Source organism: Sapajus apella, unplaced genomic scaffold, assembly GCF_009761245.1.
Source record: "Sapajus apella isolate SASKATOON/1434 unplaced genomic scaffold, GSC_monkey_1.0 scaffold82, whole genome shotgun sequence".
Lineage (NCBI taxonomy): Eukaryota > Metazoa > Chordata > Mammalia > Primates > Cebidae > Sapajus > Sapajus apella.
The window spans coordinates 8,770,165-8,792,633 of record NW_022437022.1 but is presented as its reverse complement, the minus strand read 5'-3'; the positions used below and the strand labels follow the sequence as shown (position 1 = coordinate 8,792,633).

General features: G+C 51.1%; 1 protein-coding gene across 7 annotated transcripts in view; it reads left to right on the top strand.

Moving 5' to 3' along the window:
• Positions 1 to 22,469, top strand: part of SYNJ2 (synaptojanin 2) — a 118,798-nt gene that overhangs the window by 33,050 nt on the left and 63,279 nt on the right. For 5 of the 7 annotated variants that reach the window (XR_004261294.1, XM_032253206.1, XM_032253211.1 and 2 more), the window contains exons 2-4: positions 4,439 to 4,525; positions 15,304 to 15,574; positions 20,592 to 20,817. Coding sequence is in view for 5 of the 7 variants with exons in the window: in XM_032253206.1 (XP_032109097.1) it covers positions 4,439 to 4,525; positions 15,304 to 15,574; positions 20,592 to 20,817 (584 nt within the window). In the remaining 2 variants the exon portion in view is untranslated. The other 2 variants (XM_032253207.1, XM_032253210.1) reach the window with 2 other exon arrangements.

Genomic DNA, 22,469 nt, shown 5'->3' with positions numbered 1-22,469 from the left:
CTCTTTGAGATTCTGTTGAAAATGGGATTTTAGCCCCCATAAAAATACATATCAAAGATTTGCATGCAATTTTGGCCAGGTGCAGTGGTTCATGCCTGTAATCCCAGCACTTTGGGAGGCCAAGGTGGGCAGATCACTTGAGGTCAGGAGTTCGAGACCAGCCTGGCAACATGGCAAAACTCCATCGCTACTAAAACTACAGAAAATAACTGGATATGGTGGCGCATGCCTGTAATCCCAGCTACTTGGGTGGCTGAGGCAGAAGAATTGCTTGAACCCAGGAGGCAGAGATTGCAGTGAACCAAGATCTTACCAGCCTGGGCAATACAGTGAGACTCTAAAAAAAAAAAAAAAAGAAAAAAAAATTGCATACAGTTTTGAATACAGTTTTGTATACAGATTCCCCCAGGAACTGTCTCTTCAAGCTCCAGTGGCTGCCAGGGGCTTCCTCTGTCACCCCAGTGAAGAGCCCTTGTACACATTAACACACATTGAGGCTGATGAATGACTGTTTTTCTAGTAAGTCTCCTCATGGTCTTTGCCCGGTCCTTAAACCATATTCAGTGGATCCTCATTATTTTTGGATTCCATATTTGTAAATTCACCTGCTCTCTAAAATTTGTTCATCACCCCAAGATCAGTACTCACGGACACCAGCAGAGTGGCGAAAATGTGTAACCTGATGAGGCTGTTCCCGCTGAGAAGGACGCTCTGCCATCTTGTTTGAGCCTCTCAGTGTAAACAAGTGTGGTTTTCATGATTTGTTTTGTGCCATGTTTTTCATTTTTGGTGCATTTTCTTCGTAGTTTCACCGTTTGAAAGTGCTGTCTAGTGTTTCCAAGTGCAAGAAGGCAGTGATGTGCCTTATGGGGAAGATATGTGTGTTTGATAAACTGTATTCGGGTTTGCATTCTAGTGCCACTGGTCCCGTGTTAACAAATCAGCACTGTACAGATGATTCCTGCCTTACGATTGTTCGTTCCAGTTATGATTTTCTGACTTCACAACAGTGTGAAAGCAATAGTCCTTCAGTAGAAACCATCCTTCAAGTACCCGTGAGACCATTCTGTTTTTCACTTTCGGCACAATATTCTATAAATCTCATGAGATATTCAACACTCTGTCAGAAAGTAGGCTTTGTATTTCATGATTTTGCCCAGCTGTAGGCTAATGTAAGTGTTCTGGGTATGTGGAAGGCAGGAGAGCTATAGTGTTTGGTAGGTTAAGTGTATTTAATGCATCTTCAACTTAGGATATGTTCAACCTACCTTGGGTTTATCAGGATATGACCCCATCGTAAGTTGAGAAGCATCTATTTATTCAGTAAGGTGTCTTTGAAATAGAAAAACACATACAGCAAGTTTATGTATTGATTGACAAAAATGTTGCAACCCGAGGCTTTCAGGAACATAACTCTGCATTTCCTCTAGGAGCGCTTCTTGCTTCAGTCTCTGCTGGTAACTCTGTGGAGCATAGTTATTGTGAATAATGGGAATTGAGTGTATTTTCAAGTTGCTGGCCTCTCCAGCTACGCTGGTAATCAATCCTGCTCTTTAAATCACGTCTTACTATCAGTCCTGCCTAGAGAAATGGAGGAGGGAGGGTCTGTGGTCTTAAGGTCTGCCCCAATTCACTGCCCTGCCAGCTGCATCCCGAGCACCAGCGTGGACAGAGCCATCTGTTTGGTGGGTGGTAGCAGGTTGTGTTGTGAGGCTCTGGTGTCTGCCTTCTGGCCTCCTGCACTTGCTAGAGGAGGACAAGGCAGGAGCAGCCAGTCCATGCTGGCTCCTGAGAGGGGCAGGTCTAGGGCTGCCAGCACCCACTCCTGGGGGGCTGAGGGTGGAAAGAGCTTCAGAGGGGAGGATGGGACTGTCAGAATGACCGAATTTCCAATCCCAGTTGGGACATGTGGTCTGATGAGGACAAGTGCCCTTGAAGGGGATGGGGATGGTCAAGAGAAACCAGGAAATCGAGTCTGTCCTGGAAAATGTGGCACGGTGGATCTTTTGAGTTGGGGTGTCAGGGTGCGTGTCAGCTGAAACAAGGTTCACCTGCTTCAAATGCTCATCCAGGCTTTCTGCACTTGCCTCTCTGAGTTGACATCTTTAGAGACAGCAGGAAGTGCTGAAAGTCAGTTCACAGTCCATCTGCTCTGAGGGCTTGCTATGACGGTCTGATGTTTTCTGTCATTTTCTCCTAACATTTCTCTTTGGGGTCTTAGTTCCTAGTTGAAATTCCTTAACTATGGGAGGCAAGGCAGTCTAAGAATCCTTTCCTATTGCTTAAGAGAATGAGGCAAGAAGGAACCGGCTGCCACTTTTCTTCCATGATGACATAGAAATGGCTCCTTCCAGCCCAAGGGTTCCTGTGGGGCCCAAGGCTCCTCAAGGGCCCTGTGCGTAGGATTTGAGAATTGGTTTTCTTGGGCGGGGAGAAAAGTCTGTCTATTTTTATAAATCCTACCTGAAATGGAGCACTTCTGGCTGGGCATGTTGGCTCACGCCTGCAATCCCAGCACTTTGGGAGGCTGACACAGGCAGATCACGAGGTCAGGAGATGGAGAACATCCTGGCCAATATGATGAAACCCCGTCTCTACTAAAAATACAAAAATTAGCCGGGCATGGTGGCATGCATCTGTAGTCCCAGCTACTCGGGAGGCTGAAGCAGGAGAATGGCTTGAACCTGAGAGGCAGAGGTTGCAGTGAGCTGAGATTGTGCCACTGCACTCCAGCCTGGTAACAGACTGAGGCTTCGTCTCCAAAAAAAAAAAAAAAAAGAAAGAAAGAAAAGAAAGAAGGAAAGAAAGAAATTTATCACTTCCTCTAATTAGGAAGGCAGGCAGCCAAACCAATATGTTAGCTCCATCTCTGACTCTGTCACCAGTTGCAATTACAGATATCTTCACATCACGTTAGAGTTGTTTCACATATTTTAAAATCGTGTTTGTTCTCATCACTAGTTTTAAATTAAGGTGGTTAATACACTAGACTGGATTTTGTTATTTAATATACTGATAGGGCAAATATATTGCTATACTATCACATTTTTAAAAATATGTTGCTAACTAGATTTCAGTAAGCTTGGTATTCTTTGTGATCATATTTATTTTGTTGATTTTTATAACAGCTTTATTGAGATGATTTCCATACCACACAACTTACTCATTGAAGTGTACAACTGCATGTTTTTTTAAGTATATTTTCAGGGTTTTGCAACCATCACCATCACCACAGTCTAATTTTAGAACATTTTTATGCCCCTTGAAAGAGACGTCACAGTCATTAGCAGCTATCCACATTCCCCCTTTCTCTCCTCTCAGCCCCTGGCCACCAGAACATCTACTGTCTCTTTCTAGAAGTATGCCGCTTCTGGACATCTCATTGAAATGGAATCTTTCTGAGACAGAGTCTCGCTCTGTCGCCCAGGCTGGAGTGCAGTGGCGTGGTCTCAGCTCACTGCAACCTCCTCCTCCTGGGTTCAAGTGATTCTCCTGCCTCAGCCTCCTGAGTAGCTGGGATTACAGGCACCCACTACCACGCCCAGCTAATTTTTGTATTTTTAGTAGAGACAGGTTTTCACCATGTTGCCCAGGCTGGTCTTGAACTTCTGGCCTCAGGTGATCTGCCCACCTTGTCCTCCCAAAGTGCTGGGGTTACAGGCATAAGCCACTGTGCCTGGCCGAAATGGAATCTTTCTGAGGTCTTTTGTGACTTTTTTTTTCATGTAGCATAATGTTTCCAAGGTTCATCTCTGTTTGTACTTTGTTCTGTGCTCTTAAAACACCATTCTGAGAAGGGGTCCGAGGGCCTGCCCGGCATGCCAGAGGGGCCTGTGGCATCGTTGGAGAGGTGAGGGTTCCCTGCGCCTAACGGTTCTTCCCTCTGTCAGTTTTGCTTTAAAACTAGTCCATGCCTTGGCTTGGGCATGGGCAATCACTGCCAAAGACCCGGTGGGCAAGGCACGCAGCTTACCTTGGGATGGGTTGGACCCAGGCCCTGGGCACTCAGAGGTACCCAGGCACCTCTGCCCAGCCTCTCCAGGTTACCACCTCCAGAGGTGCCTTGGGTGGGTGGGCACCTCCGGGATGTAGCCTCTAGTGGATGATACCTGTGGACAGGGACAGCAAGGTAGAGTCATAAGGCCCCCAGTATCTGCCCCCAGCCAGACACCAGAACCACAGGACCCCGGCTCCTCCAGCCTCCAGGAAGCTGTCAGCGCTTCCAGAGAGCAAGCTATTCGTGGGAAGGTCTGAGTCCTTGCAGCTCTGTGATTCGCGAATCACAAAACCTCCACACTTGGTGTTTGTGGGCCGAGCTATTGTCTTTGTGTTTTCTTTTTGGAGTGGGTGGGAAGCCAGCTTGGCAAGCCGCGTGTGAATGAACGGGAATGAGCAGGAGACGCTCACTGATGCCTTGTGTGATGTGTTTCTCCCCCAGCTCCGGAAGAAAAGGAAGTCATTAAAGGACAGTATGGCAAGCTCACGGACGCGTACGGCTGCCTGGGGGAGCTCAGGCTGAAATCTGGTGAGTAGCCCTGGCTGCAGCAGCAGGCGCCAGACTCCCCGGTGGGCAGGAGCGTCTGCGCCTGGAGGGACCTCAGTGCAGGCGTCTGTTCGACTGCTCTTCTCTTTTAAGATGTTTCTTTATGCCTCGGAACCTGCTCCTCCATGCAGGTGGGGGGGTCAAGGTGAGTGTTGCCTGGTTGTCACCTGCTTGTGCTGCAGAGCAGGGTGGGGCTCCCAGCGCCCCCACCCTGTGCCTGTGCCGGGGAAGCTCGTCTTCATTGCTTGCTGGTGAGGGCCTAAGTGTTTCCAAAGTCTGGTCTGGGGTTTCTGCCCAGGGCGTTGTCTGCAATACTCCAGAAGGTGTGCCAAGGTGGGTAGGTGAGGACAGGGACCAGGGCAGATGCTGGGCAGGCACACGGGTGGGCTGGGAGTTGTCAGCAGGAGAGAAAAGCCGCCGATGTGTGACTGTCACTCAGTGTGGGGTGGGAGGGAGAGGAAGGGGAGAGAACTTCAAGGAAGACATGGGCATCTCTGTTCACTCGGAGAGACTCAAGGGCAAGCCAGGGTGGCCGGCTGTCATAGGTGGTCACAGCCAGCCTCTGGAGTTCCTGGAGCTGGGAGCCCTGGGGCCCTCGCTTCCACCGCCTGTTTCCGTCCTCCTCTCTCAGGCCCCCCCTCAGTATCTGTGACCTGGCTGTGGATGTCTCCTGTGACTTCTGGGGCTGAGACAAGAGCCCAGTCGCATTCCTGATTCTCTGTCCCACCTGGTTGAGATGGGAATGGCTGTATGGATTGTCGGGATTCGGGCTTTCCCTGGGCTGAGCGCGCATCTCGCTCCGCTGCTCACGGCAGCTGTTACCGGAGACTGGGGCTTTTTAAAGCTGCCGGAAAAGCACTGTTCCGTGGACATTCCTTTCCTGGGTCTTTTCTGACATGGAATGTTTTGTCCTGAACTATGATGATTACAGTGATCATTTCCAAATAGCACTTAGGAAAAAGACACGGTACCCACATGACAAAGTGCATTTATGAAATGTCTGTTTCGTGCCAGGAGCTAGACATACATTCACTTATTTAATCCTAAAAACAGGCTACTGTGATAATGCGTCTTTGTCCCTGTTTACAGTAAAGGGAACAGGCTCAGAAGCTTCAAGTAACTTGCGTTCGGTCAGAAGCTTAGCTGAGGTTCCAGCTGCCTCCAAGCGCTTGCTTTTTCCATGAAAATGTGCAGGCTGCTGAGGGTTTTCTGCAGGATTTTCCGTTCTGCAGGGATCTTCCCGCAGTTGCAGACAATCCCCGTGGTCCTCACCTTCCACGGTGGTGATCTGCATGGCGCTCACTTAGGAATTTATCACTTAGGAGTCACAGAGGCAGTCATACAATTGGTGTTACACAGGTGGAAGTCACACAGTTGGAGTGGCGCTCACTTAGGAATTTGTTAATGTGGCTCCCTCAGGCACCTATGGGGTAGGTGCTGTGGTCACCCTGCCTTGCACATGTGGCAGGGATGCCACGTTCCATCCATGCTGATGCCCTTTTTTCCACATGGTGGCACCTTGGCCCCCAGGATGCCCCCTAGTCTTGGCATCTTTCAGTTACAGTTGGCAGCTGCTTTTGGTCCATACGTGAATGACTCGTTTCGCATCTAATGGGGACTGGGATTGAAGGAATGACAGTAACTGGCACGAGGTCACACCATTCTCAAGCGGTGGCCTGGGTTTTAAACTCATGCCTTGTGGCACCAGGGACTGCCTTCAACCACCAGGCTGTGCTCCTATCTGAAAGGGACAGGTGGCTAGGCTGACAAGGGGGACAGGAAGTGCTGTCCCTTCCCCCATCCCAGGGAAGAATTGGCTTTTTCCAGGGCTGTGATCCAACAGCGGCTGTGGGGAATTGGTCCTAACCGGTAAGGGTGGCAGCCCCAAAGAAATCTTATTAGAGGGAGCCAGGGTATCTGCGGAGGTCAGCAGGGCCTTCTGGGGCAGAGTGCACAGAGCGGAGACCACCTCCCAGGCTGCCTAGGCGAGGCCTCCCTGCCTCTAGCCAGTCGCCGCCAGCCCACACCCCACAGAAGTGAATGAGGCTCCCTGTGGGTCACACAAGACCAGCCCAGCTCGGAGGCTTTGGGTGCCCCCAGCCCCAGCCCACCTGTGAGAGTCACCCTCCAGGGTGGGTTGGAGTGTCTCTGAGTGCGGTGCGTATGAGTTTGACTTTGGGATGACGGGATAATTTGGCTTGTTTTCAACACATTCTGGAAAGTGCCCTAAGGCATCTGAAGGATGGAAGTATTGGGCTTTAAATGAAGTTTTTCCAGTCCCCATTGGCTGCCTAAGGAGCGTTTCAGTTTAACTTGATTTTCTTTTCCCCTGTAAGCCCCTGAGTCAGAACTGTGATCTGTTCTCTTTTGTGTTCAGCTGTTGAGCGTGTTAGGCAGCGCAGGGTATAGCTATAGCTGTGTGACTCCACCGGTGTGACTCCAGTGGTGTGACTCCAACGTGTGACTGACTCCACCGGTGTGACTCCAGTGGTGTGACTCCAACGTGTGACTGACTCCACCGGTGTGACTCCAGTGGTGTGACTCCAACGTGTGACTGACTCCACCGGTGTGACTCCAGTGGTGTGAATCCAACGTGTGACTGATTCCACGGGTGTGACTCCAGTGGTGTGACTCCAGTGGTGTGAATCCAACGTGTGACTGATTCCACGGGTGTGACTCCAGTGGTGTGACTCCAACGTGTGACTGATTCCACCGGTGTGACTCCAGTGGTGTGACTCCAACGTGTGACTGATTCCACCGGTGTGACTCCAATGGTGTGACTCTGACATGTGACTGATTCCACCCCGTGACTCCAATAGTGTGAATCCCGTGTGACTCCAATTGTGTGGCCAACTACAACCATGTAACTGACTCCAACTGTGTGACTGACTCCACCTGCGTGACTCCAGCTGTATGATTGACTTCAACTGTGTGACCCCAATTGTGTGACTGATTTCAACGACGTGGTTAACCTCCACTGTTGACTGACTCCAACTGTGTGACCTCCACCTGTGTGACACCAATTGTATGACTGACTCTGTGTGACTCCACGTGTGACTCCAATTGTGTGACTATTTCAGTGGCGTGGCTAACTCCACTGTTGACTGACTCCCACTGCGTGACCCCAGCTGTGTGACTCCCACTTTCCATTGCCATGGAGACCACCTGCTGAGTCGGGAGTGGGCCTTCCTTTCAATGTTTTTGGCTAAGGATCTCTATGCAAAGAAAGAGGCTTCCCCACAGGCTCTTACTTTGGAGAAGTTTTCCCTTAGTTTGGGACAAATTTCAATCTACCCAATAGCCTTTTATATTAGAAATTGAGAAACATGTGCAAAAATTCATAAAAGCTTTTTTCCAGGTTCCAAGGTTTTCGTGGAAAGCCCAAAGTCCTCCCTTCCTTCCTGAAATGGCAGCAGGAAGGGGTTGGAGCTCCCGTGATTAGCCAGGGAGTCAGGCTTCCTGAAGTTTACACAATACAAAGCATAAAAAGTGAGAATGTAAGAGAAAACAAAAACTTCCCCCAGTGATTATAGTGATTTAACTTCTCTTGAACCTGAGCTATCAAGGCCTCCCTGTCTCATAGCCTCAAGGGACTCCATTCCTATCCCAGACTATAATGAATTGTGTCTCCTGGAGTTGTGCAGTGCACAACCTGTGAAGCTGTACACGACAGCCCATACATTCTCTAGTAGACCGCCCTCTTGGATTCTAGTTCCCACTTCACCGCTAATCTGCATTTAATCTCTCTGGGCTGTTTTCCCGTCTGTAAACCCAGGAAAACTGCCTCATCTCTATCTTACCTAGTTCTTAGGAGGTCCACATGAGCGATGCACACGGTCGCCTTGAAGAGTGTGGCGTGCTCCTCCGACACCAGCCAGGCTGGCTGTGGGCAGTTTCTTAGAGTGTGGCCTGGGGACACTGCTACCACTGAGAAGCTCTGCTGTCTCTCTTCTGTCCCTGGGAGGGCTGGAGGGAGGAGGGTGCTGGTGGGAGGGGCCTGGCCTACAGAGGGCTGAGGCTGTACAGGTGTGAGTTGAGGGCTGGCTGTGTGGCCTCGGGGTGTGGACGCCTGGTGGGCAGCTCCTCTGCACAGGCCAGCAGAGGCCGGTTTCATGGGCAGTCACTTCAGAAGGAGAATTCTCTGAAGAGGGGACTTTGAGCCTTGAGTGTTTTGGGATGCAGTGTTCTCTAGCACGTCTTGAAGCAAACTGGCCTTTGTCAGTCTTAGATTAATTTATTTTAATTCCTGTGCCCAGTGATGGGATAGTACCAAGATAGTTGACACCCAGCTCCCTGGGGGAGAAGCTCTGAGATGATGCAGCATTTGCCAATTTCCAAGGTGTAAATTCACTGGCTAGGGCTGATTTCAGGTTCCCAGACTGGAGCTGGGGAAGGATCCGCACCATGGGTGCTGACTGCGGGTGTTCAAGGCGGTAGCTGCCGCTGCCTGCGCCACTCTCATGTTCTGCAGAGGGGAGGCGGGAGAGGGCCCTGGGACCACACCACGTGGGTACACGGCGCCTAGGGTTCTGAGCCTGTGGGTGGTGGGGGAGGCTCAAGGGTCATCTGGCTGAACCTGTCCCCTTCACAGGTGGGAAAGCCTAGACGTCTTAAGTCCTGTGTTTGGACATTTAAGTGTGAGGGTGTCTGTGTGAGCAGAGGGACGGACGGGATGGCTGGAGGCCCCCCAGGGTTGCGACTGGCACAGACGGGGCTGGGAAGGCGAACTCAACACAAAGAAATGCCAGCCCAGAGCACAGTGGGAGGCCTAGGGTGGCCCTGGTAAACAGGGCCTTGTGTCTGTGAGCACACAGAATGACCCAACAGCTAGCTTTCCTGACCCGAGGACAAATGGCCGAGGACCTGCCGCGGGCCCTCGCCTCCCTCGACCTCACTCTGGTGGCTCCCTCTGACCCATGCATGGCTTTGCTTTGGCCAGAGCCCTGGAACCAGAGTCTTTAACCTGGAGGGACATCGAGACTATGGCACATCTTCTTCAGACGCCCAGAGAGGGCAGGAGCCTTGCCTGAGGCCACACAGGACACCAGGTGTGCAGAGCCTGGAGCCCTAGTCTTCTGAGTTTTTTCCCTTGCTGTGAATCCTTGATGGTTTCAAGGCCCTGTCTCACCCTCAGCTGATGACTGCCGAGACCCTTCAAGCCTAGTTAGCTTCTTAGCTGTCAGAGTTGATCCTGCCTCACAAAAACAAATCCTGCGCTCCAGGTGAGCATTGGGAGGGGCCTCACACACCTGGTGGGGCCAGGTGGGGATCAGTGGCCTGTACCACACTGACAGGTGACCTGGGAGTCAGCGACCCCCAACAGTCTGGTGTTAGGGTCGAACCAGGATGCTTTCCTTAAAACCCGTAGTACAGGCGGCAAGGTGGCTCACACCTGTAATCCTAGCACCTCAGGGGGCCAAGGCAGGAGGATCGCTTGAGCCTAGAAGTTCAAGACCAGCCTGGTCTGTGTAGCAAGACCGTGTCTGTACTTAGCAGTGGTAAGTACAGCACCAGGAGCAGTGGTGCACGCCTGTAGTCCCAGCTGCTTGGGAGCCTGAGGTGGGAGGATCGCTTGAACCCGGGAAGGGGAGGTTGCGCGGTGCTGAGATCAAGCCACTGCACTCCAGCCTGGGCGACAGTGCAAGACCCTGTCTCTAAATTAAAAAAAAAAGCAAACAAAAAAACCCATGGTGCACAGAGAATGTGGTCGGGCTGTCAATGAAATTGGGCAGGACGGAGTGAGGCTGGGATTGAAGGAGGAGAAGGGGTCGGTGCTGGGCCAGGTAGGCGGGGCGGGCCCTTCCTAGAGAGGCTGTCCTGAGGCTTGGGTAAGGCTCTCCCACAGAGCCCTGTGGTCATACCCGTCCCACCGCCTGTCGGGGGCACACAGGCAGGGGCAGCTCTAAGGAAACGTTTCCAGGCCTCGGCTCTTTTCTGTCATGGAGTGCCTGTGATGAGGACAGTGTTCTTATTCCCTCTGCGGTTGCCCTGCTTCCGTGTTAGGGCAGAGGGCGGCCTTTCTCTCTTCTGGAAGCACACTGTGTTCCATGCTCCAGGGAGTAACTCCCCCTAGGATTCCAGACAAAGGGACAGTTCAAAAGCTTGTCAACAGCGCTGAAATGAGTCCTGACTCGGTAACAGTCTGTTTGCAAGTCAGGTGATGTCCAGTTGTTTGCTTCCCCCATCATGGAAGGAGAATTTAACTGGGGTGTCAGCTGATGCATCGGCGGCCACTTTCTCAGCAGTTACTGTCCTTTCCTCTTAGCGCTAACTCAGAAGGACTTTGAAGAATCAAGTGACGTTTCTATAATGAACCCTTTCTGTTCCCATCTGTTTATTAATGTGAACAGGATTTCTTCGTGTTTGCATCTACAAAAATGAAAATTAGAATTAGAATTGGTGCAGAACCTACTTTCATTCCTTCAATAAATGTTTATTCATCTCATTAAGAGATGCCTTTCCAACACGTTTTTACTTTTCATATTACATGATTATTTGTCGGCCAGGTGTGGTAGCTCACGCCTGTAATCCCAGCACTTTGGGAGGCAAAGGTGGGCAGACCACTAGAGGTCAGGTGTTCGAGACCAGCCTGGCTAACATGGCGAAACCCCATCTCTCCTAAAAATAAAAAATTTAGCTGGGCATGGTGGCACATGCCTGTAATCCCAGCTATCAGGAGGATGAGGCAGTGAACCTGAAAGGCAGAGGTTGAACGCGGGAGGCAGAGGTTGCAGTGAGCCGAGATTGCACCACTGCACTCTAGCCTGGGCAACAGAGCAAGACGGTCGTCTCCCAAAGACCCTACCTCCTTATACCATCACCTGGGGTGTTCCTACTTCAGCATATTAATTTGGGGGTGCACACATTCAGCCAATAGCAGGTACACTGGTTGACCATACTCTTTTAAAGGGTACGGCAAATAAATACACATGCACACACATACACAAACACACACACACACACACACATATTTGACAAAATGTTTCATTTACATTGTATTGTTTACATCGTTTGGCTGGTTAGGTATCATTGGAATGATCAAGGCTCTTTTTAAACACTTTGAGTTGAGGAGCGCACAGCTGCATGGGCTGATGCGGTGATCAGAGCAGGACGCAGAAGCACAAAATATACTATATTAGGATGGAATTCTGTTGGGAAAGGACTGGAAATATGAGTGAACGTTCCACACGGTAGAAAAAGGCGTGTTCCTGCGATCCTGTGAATAATAGATGACGACTGAGTATCACATCACTGTGGAGATTGCACTGGACCCTGCTAAGAGGCTCGAGGAGTTTGAATTTTACATGTCCATATTTAGAATATGCTGCACAATATATTATTTACAACCATTTCAACTACCGATAAAAACTTTCCATGGCAGTTTTTGAAGGAGCGGGGAACGCTGTGTCCACGTAGGTTGCTGTGACAAAGTTCTGTAGACTGAGTGGCTCATCAACAACAGAAATGTGTTTCCCACCATTCTGTAGGCTGGAAGTCTGAGATCAGCAGCCCACAGACTGGCTGTCGGTGAGGGCCTGCTTCTCTGTTCCTAGATGCTGCCTTTTCTCTGCATCTGACATAGTGGAAAGGTGAAGGAGCTCTCTGGGCACAAACCCCATTCATGCGGGCTCCACTGCCATAACCCAGTCACCTCCCGAAGACCCCACCTCCTAATACCAGCACCTTGAGTGTTCCTACTTCCAAATATTAACTTGGGGGTGCACACATTCAGCCGATAGCAGGTACACTGGTTGACCACACTCTATTAAAGGGTATAGCAGGTCAGGCGCAGTGGCTCACACCTGTAATCCCAGCACTTTGGGAGGTCAAGGTAGGTGGATCACCTGAGATCAGGAGTTTGAGACCAGCCAGGCCAACATGGTGAAACCCCGTCCCTACCAAAAATACAAAAAAATATCCGGGTGTGGTGGTGGGTGCCTGTAATCCCAGCTACTTGGGAGGCTGAGGCAGGCAGGAGAATTGCTTGAACCTGGGAGGTGGAGGTTGCAGTGAGCCGAGATTGCGCCTCTGCACTCCAGCCTGGGCAACAAGAGTGAATCTTTATATATATATATATAAAGGGTACAGCAAACCCACCTGATTGGAAACTGCTGGGCTTTGGGGCTAGGTGGAGCATGGGCTTAAAGTGAAACCTACGTTTGCATTTTGGCTCCAGCGCAGACTAGCTGTGTGCTTGGGCGGGTGACTCAGCTTCCCTGGGGGACGGTCACGCGTGTGTGAAATGGCAGTGGTAGGCCTGAGACAGCAGTCTGGTTAAGCAGGTTGGCGATGTCATCTGCAAGGAGGTATAATTGGGAGCACCAGCTCTCAGGCCAGACTTGGCTTGAGTAATTTGCCCAGGTGCTGTAGCTAGAAAGTGGATTTGGATCCCAGCTCCCTGCTGTGTCACCCTGGGCAGGCTGCTTAACCTCCCTATGCTTCTGTTTCCCTCCCTGTGATATAGGGCTGGTAAGGGCATTCCTCGCGGTGGGTGGAAGGTTGGAGTCCAGGCCTGTGCAGTGCTGTGAGCAGAGCCCCTGCCTCCACTGTACTGAGTAGACACTGGCTCTCCTCACCCCAATGCACCACCCCGACCCCCTCCTCCCTGCACCCAGGAGCCCCATGCTCCGTGGCGATGCTGTTGTTAAGAGCCTCTCCCAGCCGCCACAGTGCTCCCCTCCCCAGCCTCCCCTGGGCCATGGTCCTGCCCAGGAAATGCAACCTGGGACTCTTGCCAGGCCCTCAGCCCCCCATGCGGAGGCTGTGGAGGAAGTGGTGCTACAAATCAGCTTCGTGTCTCGCACGGAATGATGTCATGGAAAATTTTCCATGCCTCTGGCAGCCACGGGGGCCATCCTCCGGCCACTGCGAGGGCACTTCTGCTGATCTGTGCTTTTCCCTGTGCTGAGTGTGTCAGAAGAGGCAGGTGGGCACCAGGAGCACTCTGTGGCCCAGGCTCTGATCAGAGGCTGCCAACCCTGTAACCCCACCTGTCCTGCTTGAGAAGCTGAACTCTGACCCCGTCCCTGTCCCTGGTGTGATAACTTCCTTTGTTCTTAGGTGGTCTGGAGGTGGTTTCCTGAGGATGTGTCTGGGAGATGTGACAGGGCCAATCCCACCGCCGGGCTGGCACCCCACCCCATGGCATATCAGTGGGCCCTGGGAGCCCTGAGCCACCCATTAAATGAATGAACTTTAATGGCAACCACATGCCACCCTGCCACAAGCAACGCGCTTCTCCCTATGAAGTGTGATGAGGAAATTGGGGTGAGGGGTGGTGGAATTGGTTTTTGGGATCTCTTCCCAGAGTGTAGAGAAATCTGAACCAACTCCCCCCATCGTTTGCAGAAATCTGTCTTGGCAGATCCCTCAGACTGTGGCAGGGTGGGAATCGTGTCTCGGGCCTAGAGCCATGCCAGCCCCCAAAGGCCAGCTTCCACCCGATGACCTCTTGGGCCCCGTCCTGAGAGTGGGCACGGCACTGCCAGGCACCCCCGATGCAACAGCAAGGGGAGGCCCCAGAGAGGGCTGCCTCATTCGCCCGGCCGCAGGGTCCCAGGTAGTCTGGGTGGTGCTTGGCAGGAATTTATTTAGGAAGCATTCAGCAAACTGAGTGTGTGTGGAGTAGGGAGATGATGATGAAACCGTCCTGCCCCCAGGAAGCCCCTTCCCTGGAGGCACAGGTAGGAAAGGAGGTCATGAGCTTTGTGTGTGACGACTGCTGATGGGAATGCTATTGGCACGTCCAAGGGGCGCCTGTCCATGTCTTGAGAAAGCAAAGAAGGCTTCCTGGAGGAGTTGCTACCAACTTGACCCAGAAGGATGAGGAGGAGTTCTTCCAGTGAAGAGGGGAGGGCAGGGGCAGGATGGTCCCCACGGAGCACGTGGGGGCACTCGTGTTGTTCCAGAGGATGGAATGCTGGGCCCAAAGCCCAAAGTACTGTGGGGGCAGAGACAGGTGGGAGGTGCATGGAGAAGGGGTTGTGGAGGTCTTGTTGGGCAGATGGTGGTGGGACGCCCCAGGCAGGGGAAGCATCTTGGGCAAGAGCCCAGGATACCAGCTCATGCTTATGGCACATTGGAGCAGCTGGATAACAGCCAATGCAAGAGGGAGCTGGCTGGGGTGGCTGCCCCGTGTGGGGCAGGGGCCGGGGCAGGGGCAGGAGCCGGCTGCAGCGGGGAGGGACATGGGAGCTTCTATCGCAGCTCCGCAGGGAGTAGGAGCCATGCTGGAGGGAAGGGGGTGGCTGTGATCAGATGGCTTTGGGAAGCCACTCCTGTGACGGAGTCGGGGAAGACAGACCCCAGGCTGGGGGTGCTGAGTCAGGGCAGTGCCTGAGGAGGCTCTGGGGAAGGTGGTTTGGAGAGGCTTTGGGGGCAGGTCCTGGGGGTCTGGAAGGGCTCTAGGCCAGGAATTCTCAGACTCCTGGAGGCATCAGAATCACCTGGAGGGCTTGTTACAGCACAGCTTGCCCCACCCCCAGGCCACTGGGTGCCACAGGAATCTGCATTTCTGACAGGCTCCCAGGGCATGCAGACCTGCTGGCCAGGGTCCCACACTTTGAGAAGCACCGCCTGAGGCTTACGGGACAGGGCAGTTCTTGAGCCACTAAGCTGGGCAGTGCTATGGGAAGGCACAGGTGCACAGATGTAGCGTTCCTGGCTGCTGTTGGACCTGAGCTCTATTCAAGCTGCCTGCGGAGCTCCAGGCGGCCAGCCTGGCTGCCACCCTGAGCTCTCCTGTCTGATTTCCTTTCCAGGTGGCACATCTCTGAGCTTCCTGGTGCTGGTGACAGGCTGCACATCTGTTGGCAGAATTCCAGATGCTGAAATCTACAAAATCACTGCCACCGACTTTTACCCTCTTCAGGAAGAGGCCAAGGAGGAGGAGCGCCTCATAGCCTTGAAGAAAATCCTCAACTCAGGGGTGTTCTATTTCTCATGGCCCAACGACGGGTCTCGCTTTGACCTGACTGTCCGCACGCAGAAGCAGGGGGATGACAGCTCTGAGTGGGGGAACTCCTTCTTCTGGTGAGGGCCCTGGGTCCCCTGCAGAGGGTGGGCTCTGGTTGGCACCTGAGGCCGTGACCTCCACTTGCACCACCCCCTGGTTATGGGTCACCTTTGGAGAGTTAGGACCCAGGCTGCTCTCAGCACTAGGAGAGGAAAACTAACCCTGAACTTCCCACCACCCCCCTCAGGAAATGTGTTCAATATGATTTAGAAAAAAACCTGGCCAGGCATGGTGGCTCATGCCTATAATCCCAGCACTCTGAGAGGCCGAGACAGGCAGATCACTTGAGGTAAGGAGTTCGAGACAAGCCTGGTCAACATGGCAAAACCCTATCTCTACTAAAAATCTGAAAAAAAAAAAAAAAAAAAAAATGAGCTGGGTGCACTGGTAGGTGCCTGTAATCCCAACTACTCAGGAGGCTGAGGCAGGAGAATCACTTGAACCCAGGAGGTGGAGGTTGCAGTGAGCCAAGATCGTGCCATTGGACTCCAGCCTGGGTGACAGGGCGGGACTCTCATCTCAAAAAAAAAAAAAAAATATATATATACACACACACACACACACACACACACATATATATATATATACACACACATACACATATATATATATATACACACACACACACACACACACACATATATATATATACACACACACACACACATACACACACACACACACACACACACACACACACACACACATACATACATATATATATATGGCCAGGCACGGTGGCTCACGCCTGTAATCCCAGCACTTTGGGAGGCCAAGGTGGGTGGATCACCTGAGGTCAGGAGTTCCAGACCAGCCTGGCCAACATAATGAAACCCTGTCTCTACTAAAAATACAAAAATTAGCCAGGCGTGGTGGCACATGCCTATAATCCTAGCTACTCGGGAGGCTGAGATAGGAGAATCACTTGAACCCAGGAAGCGGCGGTTATAGTGAGTGGAGATGGTGCCACTGCGCTCCAGCCTGGGCAACAGAGCGAGACTATATCTCAAAAAGAAAGAAAGAAAGACAGAGGGAGGGAGGGAGGGAGGGAAAGAGAAAGAGAAAGAAGAAACTTAACAAAACCAAACCCTGCTCCATCAGTAAAAAACACAGGAGCCAGTGTCTGCCGAGTGCTCCCTCAGTCCCGGGTGCTGAGCTCAGTGCTTCTGCCTGGGTTGGTTCTTTGAGTCTTCTCAACCATGGTTATCTCCAGTGTGCAGCTGTTTACTGCTGATGCTTAGAGAGCGCTGTGTTCGGGTCACCGTGCTAAACACTCTCTGCTGGTAGTAACTCATCCTTACAATAAAAACCCTTATAATAATTATGTGGAGGCTCTGTTACCCCATTTTACAGATAGACTTAGGCATCAGTAGTCAAGAAAATTTTGCCAAACTCCACACACTTAGTAAGTGACTGAGCGAGGATTTGAACCCAGGCCTTCTGGCTCTGGGTCCCAAGCTGGTCATTACAACGCTAAACCAGCCCCATCAACGGGGAAGCTGAGTCAGCCTGCCCAAGGGGACCTAAGGCTAGTCCCGGAGCCCAGGTGAAGGCGGCTGGATTTCTGCACGTTTAGGGTCTCTTGGCGCTTTTTCACTCCACGGCAGGACACAGACAAGCGTGGACGACTCTGTAAATACGTAAATTATCTATTGGCCCTTCTGGACATAGGCTGTTTCCGTCGGATTTGCACTGATGCCTGAAGATGCCAGGCAGAAGCAAAAATGAGGCAAGTCCCGCTGTTGGCGTGGTTCCAGTGAACCTCATGTAATGCAATGTTTTAGAATCCAGCGTCTGCCCTTTGAAGCTGTGTCAGTTTTCCCAGCTCTGAGATGGGACTAGCAAGGTTTTATTTCTGTTCTGTTTGTGCCTCTCTCTCTTTGCCAGAGGCATGCATAGGTTTTCCTCTGGCCATGGTGCTTTGGATGCCCCACAAGTGAATTCCTGACTTCTGCTGGGAGAAGGGGACCCTCCCCACATCCCTGTGTCCATCCCAATGCTTCCTACATCCACATCCTCTTTGGTTCTCTAGTATTGTGGATATTTTGGGGCAGTAATGTGCTCAGATTCTAAAACACATATGAATTAAGGCTAGGCACAGAGGCCTCACGCCTGTAATCCCAGCACTCTGGGAGGCCGAGGTGGGCCAATCACCTGAGGTCAGCAGTTCGAGACCAGCCTTGCCAACATGGCAAAACCCCATCTCTACTAAAGATAAAAAAAAAATTAGCTGGATTTAGTGGTGTGCACCTGTAATCCCAGCTACTTGGGAGGCTGAGGCAGGAGAATCACTTGAACTCGGGAGGTGGAGGTTGCAGTGAGCTGAGATCACACCATTGCACTCCAGCCTGGGTGACAGAGTGAGACTGTCTTTAAAAAATAAATAAATAATAAAAATAAAATATAAAATTTATATATAAAAATTTATATAAAATATATATATAATTGTGAATCTCCTGCTGATCTCATTAAAAATGCAGATTCTGGGATGACAGGTCTGGGCTGGGCCCAGGACTCTGCATTTCAGTGCTGCTTGTCTGTAGACCACAGGTTGAGTGGCAGGCTCCAGGGGATGGCATTTCTGTGAATCGCTAGTTCCATTCTACAGGGCCTAGCAGGTGCCCCTGGAGCTAGGCGTGTTCCCCTAACGGCAGCCGCGCTTACACACAGAGGGGCTATGTATTATGAGGTATCTTCGTGCAGACGCCATGAAGCTATGTTAAACCAGAACTGTCAGGTGAGCGGAGGTGAGAGCGCTCGGCGGCGGTGAGGGTCCCTGGAACCCATAGGGGATCCTTGGGGTATCTGAATTGCACCAGCACCTTTGCAACTTCTCATCGCACGCCAGCTCTGTGGCTGGAGGTGTGAGGCGTGCTAACAAAGTGAGGCGGGGGGATTCACAAGGTGGAGGCTGAGGGAGCTTGGAAGGAGGAGCCCCAGGGTGTCCCTTTCTGAAGGGAGAGGCGGAAGTAACTCCTCAAGGTTGCCAGGCTCCTCAGCTGTAACACGCCAGGGCGTGGTTTTGGGGCACAGGGTGGAGCCCCTAGGACTGACCACAACTGAGTCACCACAGGCAGCGTGGTCCTGGGCTTGACTGCCTACACGCCTGCTATTGTGGTGCAGCGCCTGAGGTCTGGAGACCCACAGCAGGAGTCAGATGGGGTCAACACTGAGCGTGGCCAGCACATAAGGGAGAGTGAGCAGCCGGGTGATGTCATCTTTCTGGGCTGGTAATTGATCACACTGACAGTTGCTTCCCAGTACAATCAGGTCCTGGGAGGAAACTCTTTGAGGATCTTCCTCAAAGAGTTTGAGGATGAGCCATCCTCCCGCCAGAGGGTCAGGCAGTGTCATTAGAAACAAGGCTGATTTAAGTGTTGTCCACTTGGCAAAAGGTTTCTCCTCCTCAGTCCTGGTGATAGTGGCCACAACTGTACAGCTGGCAGACTCTGGACTATTCTGGAGGCTTTGCCTTGATGCCACTTGCAGATTTAATATGTGTGTTTCTGAATCTGGCTTATTGTCTGAATTTGAGGAGCGATTTGGAAGAAGGACATATGGTTTTGTACAGCAATGCTTCATAATCATTTTTCAAGCAGAGGAACGCTGTGGCTATGCGACCTCAGATGGGGTCAGATGCAGGCTGTGCTTCCTGTGGGGGTGCATGTGGCTTTGGTCGCAGCTGGGGAGGCTGACCTGAAAGCAGGGAGCTTGGAGAAGCCCCCTGGGACCCCTCAGAGCCCACAGTACAGATTTCCAGCAGTGAGACAACGCTGCCGCTGTCTTTGAGGAAGCCTCAAGGGCAGGAATTGCATTCCCTTTTTAAACAAGTAGGGCGCTGTGATCTAGATTCACTCAGTGCCCTGGAAGAGGGCGTGGGGTGGGTCATCCTCCTTGGGAGTGAGTATGGGGCCTCAGAATGGTACCAGTCAGGTCCCCTGGGTGCTGAAGCAAGCGGGCCAAGCCAGTCTCAGGGATGTGAGAACGATGTGACTGTTGACGGGTACAAATGGAAACGTAGGCCCCATCAAGAAAGGCTCGGGGTGAAGAGCATGGTCTCCGAGCTCCATGCCACCACTAGCTGGCTTTGTGGCCTTAGACAAGTACTTTACTTCTCTGTGCCTCAGTTTCTTTATTTGTAAAATGGGGTCAGTGATGATACCTTTCACTTAGGGTCACTTCAAGGGTGAAATGAGTTAATCCACCCCAAAGTACTTAGAATGGGGCTCAGTGCACAGGATAAATGTTGGCTGTCACTTGACATTTATCTTTATGTCATTCACACATATATATAATGATCATCATATAAATCATGTATATAACGTCATATATATCATGACATAGTGATATCATTATGTCATTATCATCATGGACTCCAAAGCCTAGAACGGTCCACCAGGCATAGAGAGGAAATACTAGAACTTTTGTTACATTTTATTTTCCTCGGATCCTTTTTTATTTTGGATTGCTTTGTACTGCTCTCATCATATTCATCCCATGGTGCATGTGTGTAGATATGTGCATAGTTTAAATAACGGTTCCCATAGTTAATATGATTTTTAATCATTTATCTTATTTGTCATTAAATGATTATTTAATCATTTAATTTTTTACCGATTAATTTTTTACTGATGGGGCCTGCAATAAAAACTGTGGGGCCCACAGGGCTGACCGGAGGCCCCTTTGCAATGCCCCAAAAGGTGCACCCCGGCTCACTCTCCAGCGCTGCTTCCATTGACTGACGGTGATGACCTGGTGGTGGCTTTGGGAAAGGACTCCCTGACCATCCTCCTGTACATGACACAGTGCCCCTGCTATTTGGGATCTCTCTGAAGCACATGAATTTCCCAGATCTGTACATCTCAAGTGCAGAGTCCACTGGGGAGCAGCACGCTCTTGCTGACCCAAAATGCTGCACTGTGTGCACCTCCCCTCCCCCCGCCTCCGCCTGTTCTTCAGCCACACTCGCTTTCCAGGCAGCGTGTGCTGGAGGATGTCAGGTGACCAGAATTGGTGTGGGGCTCTGTTTTGCAGGAACCAGCTGTTGCACGTGCCCTTGAGGCAGCACCAGGTGAGATGCTGTGACTGGCTGCTGAAGGTCATCTGTGGGGTGGTCACCATCCGCACCGTGTACGCCTCCCACAAGCAGGCCAAGGCCTGCCTCATCTCTCGCGTTAGCTGCGAGCGCGTCGGAGCTCGCTTCCACACCCGCGGCGTGAACGACGATGGCCATGTGTCCAACTTCGTGGAGACAGAGCAGGTGAGTGCCCCAGCCCATCTGTGGCACCGAATGGTTCCTAGTGGCTGCAGCTCTTGCACACGTGCTTTCCATTTGGGGCAGAAGGGGCCGTGGTGTATCTGTGATGGTCTCTGATCAGGCTCCCTCCTGTAGTAGAGAACAGCACATGTAATTGCACTCCGTGTGAGAATGTGACCTCTGGTTTGCATGGTGTATCGTTTCTGATTCACATCTCATGCCGGGAAACGCTGCTTAGCCGAGGTATTTTTAACTAAAAGGAATCAGGAATTTTTGCCATGGTCATGAAAGGTGGGAAGTTATTCCAAGAGCAGCTGATAGATGAACCAATAGGGTTTGAAAAAAAAATTTTGAACAAAAATAAGTAGATCAATACAATGGGTGGATGAAAGAAGAAACCATTATTTTTTACTCTAAATCAGCTGAAGCTTCTCCTAGAAGCCAGTATTAGCGCCGGGAGCTGTGAAATCTGTGTGTTTAGCAGCCGCTCCCATCGCTCCCCTAGAATATAGCCATCTGCTTAATTTCTCCTGGATTTTTTTTCTAAATTCTGTTCTCATTCCCAGAGATGCTGTCTTACAGCTTTTTAATTTTTGCTCTAACTTGCAATCTGTAAGATAAGGCCACCATGTGGAATACCAATGGCATAAGCCGTGAGAAAGGAAGCCCCATAAGGCACAGGTACAGTGCTCCTGCCGGGCAAGCTGGGCGCCCTGTGTTTACTGAGTGAAGGTGTGGCTTTGCGTCCCTCCTCACTGCCGCTGCTACGAGAGGAACTCTTTATGTGGACTTCGGCCGCTTTAATCCAGCATAGAGTTGAACACCTGCCTTTACTGTGTGGGATGTTCTGCCTGCTCCAGCGTTCAGAGGGTGGGCACAGAGAGGAGGAGGCTCCACTCAGAGGAACATCAGAGCAGGGGCCCTAACATGAGCAGCAGGTGCAGTCACTTGCCTTTAATTCTTCTCATAATGTCTGCACCGCGGCTGTCAACGAGGCTGTTACATAAATATCTGCTTAAAAATGAGATTGCTGGCTGGGTGTGGTGGCTCACGCTTGTAATCCAAGCACTTTGGAGGCCAAGGTGGGTGGATCACTGAGGTCGGGAGTTCAAGACCAGCCTGACCAGCATGGTGAAACCCCGTCTTTCAAAAATAAATAAATAAATAAATAAATAAAATGAGATTGCTTTTGGCATCTTCATCATGAAGTCTTTGACTGTTCCTGTGTCCAGAATGGTATTGCCTAGGTTGTCTTCCAGGGTTTTTATAGTTTTGGGTTTTACATTCATGTGTTTAAGCCATCTTGAGTTGATTTTTGTATATGGTGTAAGGAAGGGGTCCAGTTTCAGTATTCTGCATGTGGCTAGCCGGTTATCCCAGCACCATTTATTGAATAGGGAGTTCTTTCGCCATTGCTTGTTTTTGTCAGGTTTGTCGAAGATCAGATGGTTGTAGGTGTATGGCCTTATTTCTGGGTTGTCTATTCTGTTCCATTGGTCTATGTGTCTGTTTTTGTGCCAGTACCATGCTGTTTTGGTTACTGTAGCCCTGTAGTATAGTTTGAAGTTGCGTTGTGTGATGCCTCCAGCTTTGTTCTTTTTGTTTAGGATTGCCTTGGCTATTTGGGCTCTATTTTGGTTCCATATGAATTTTAA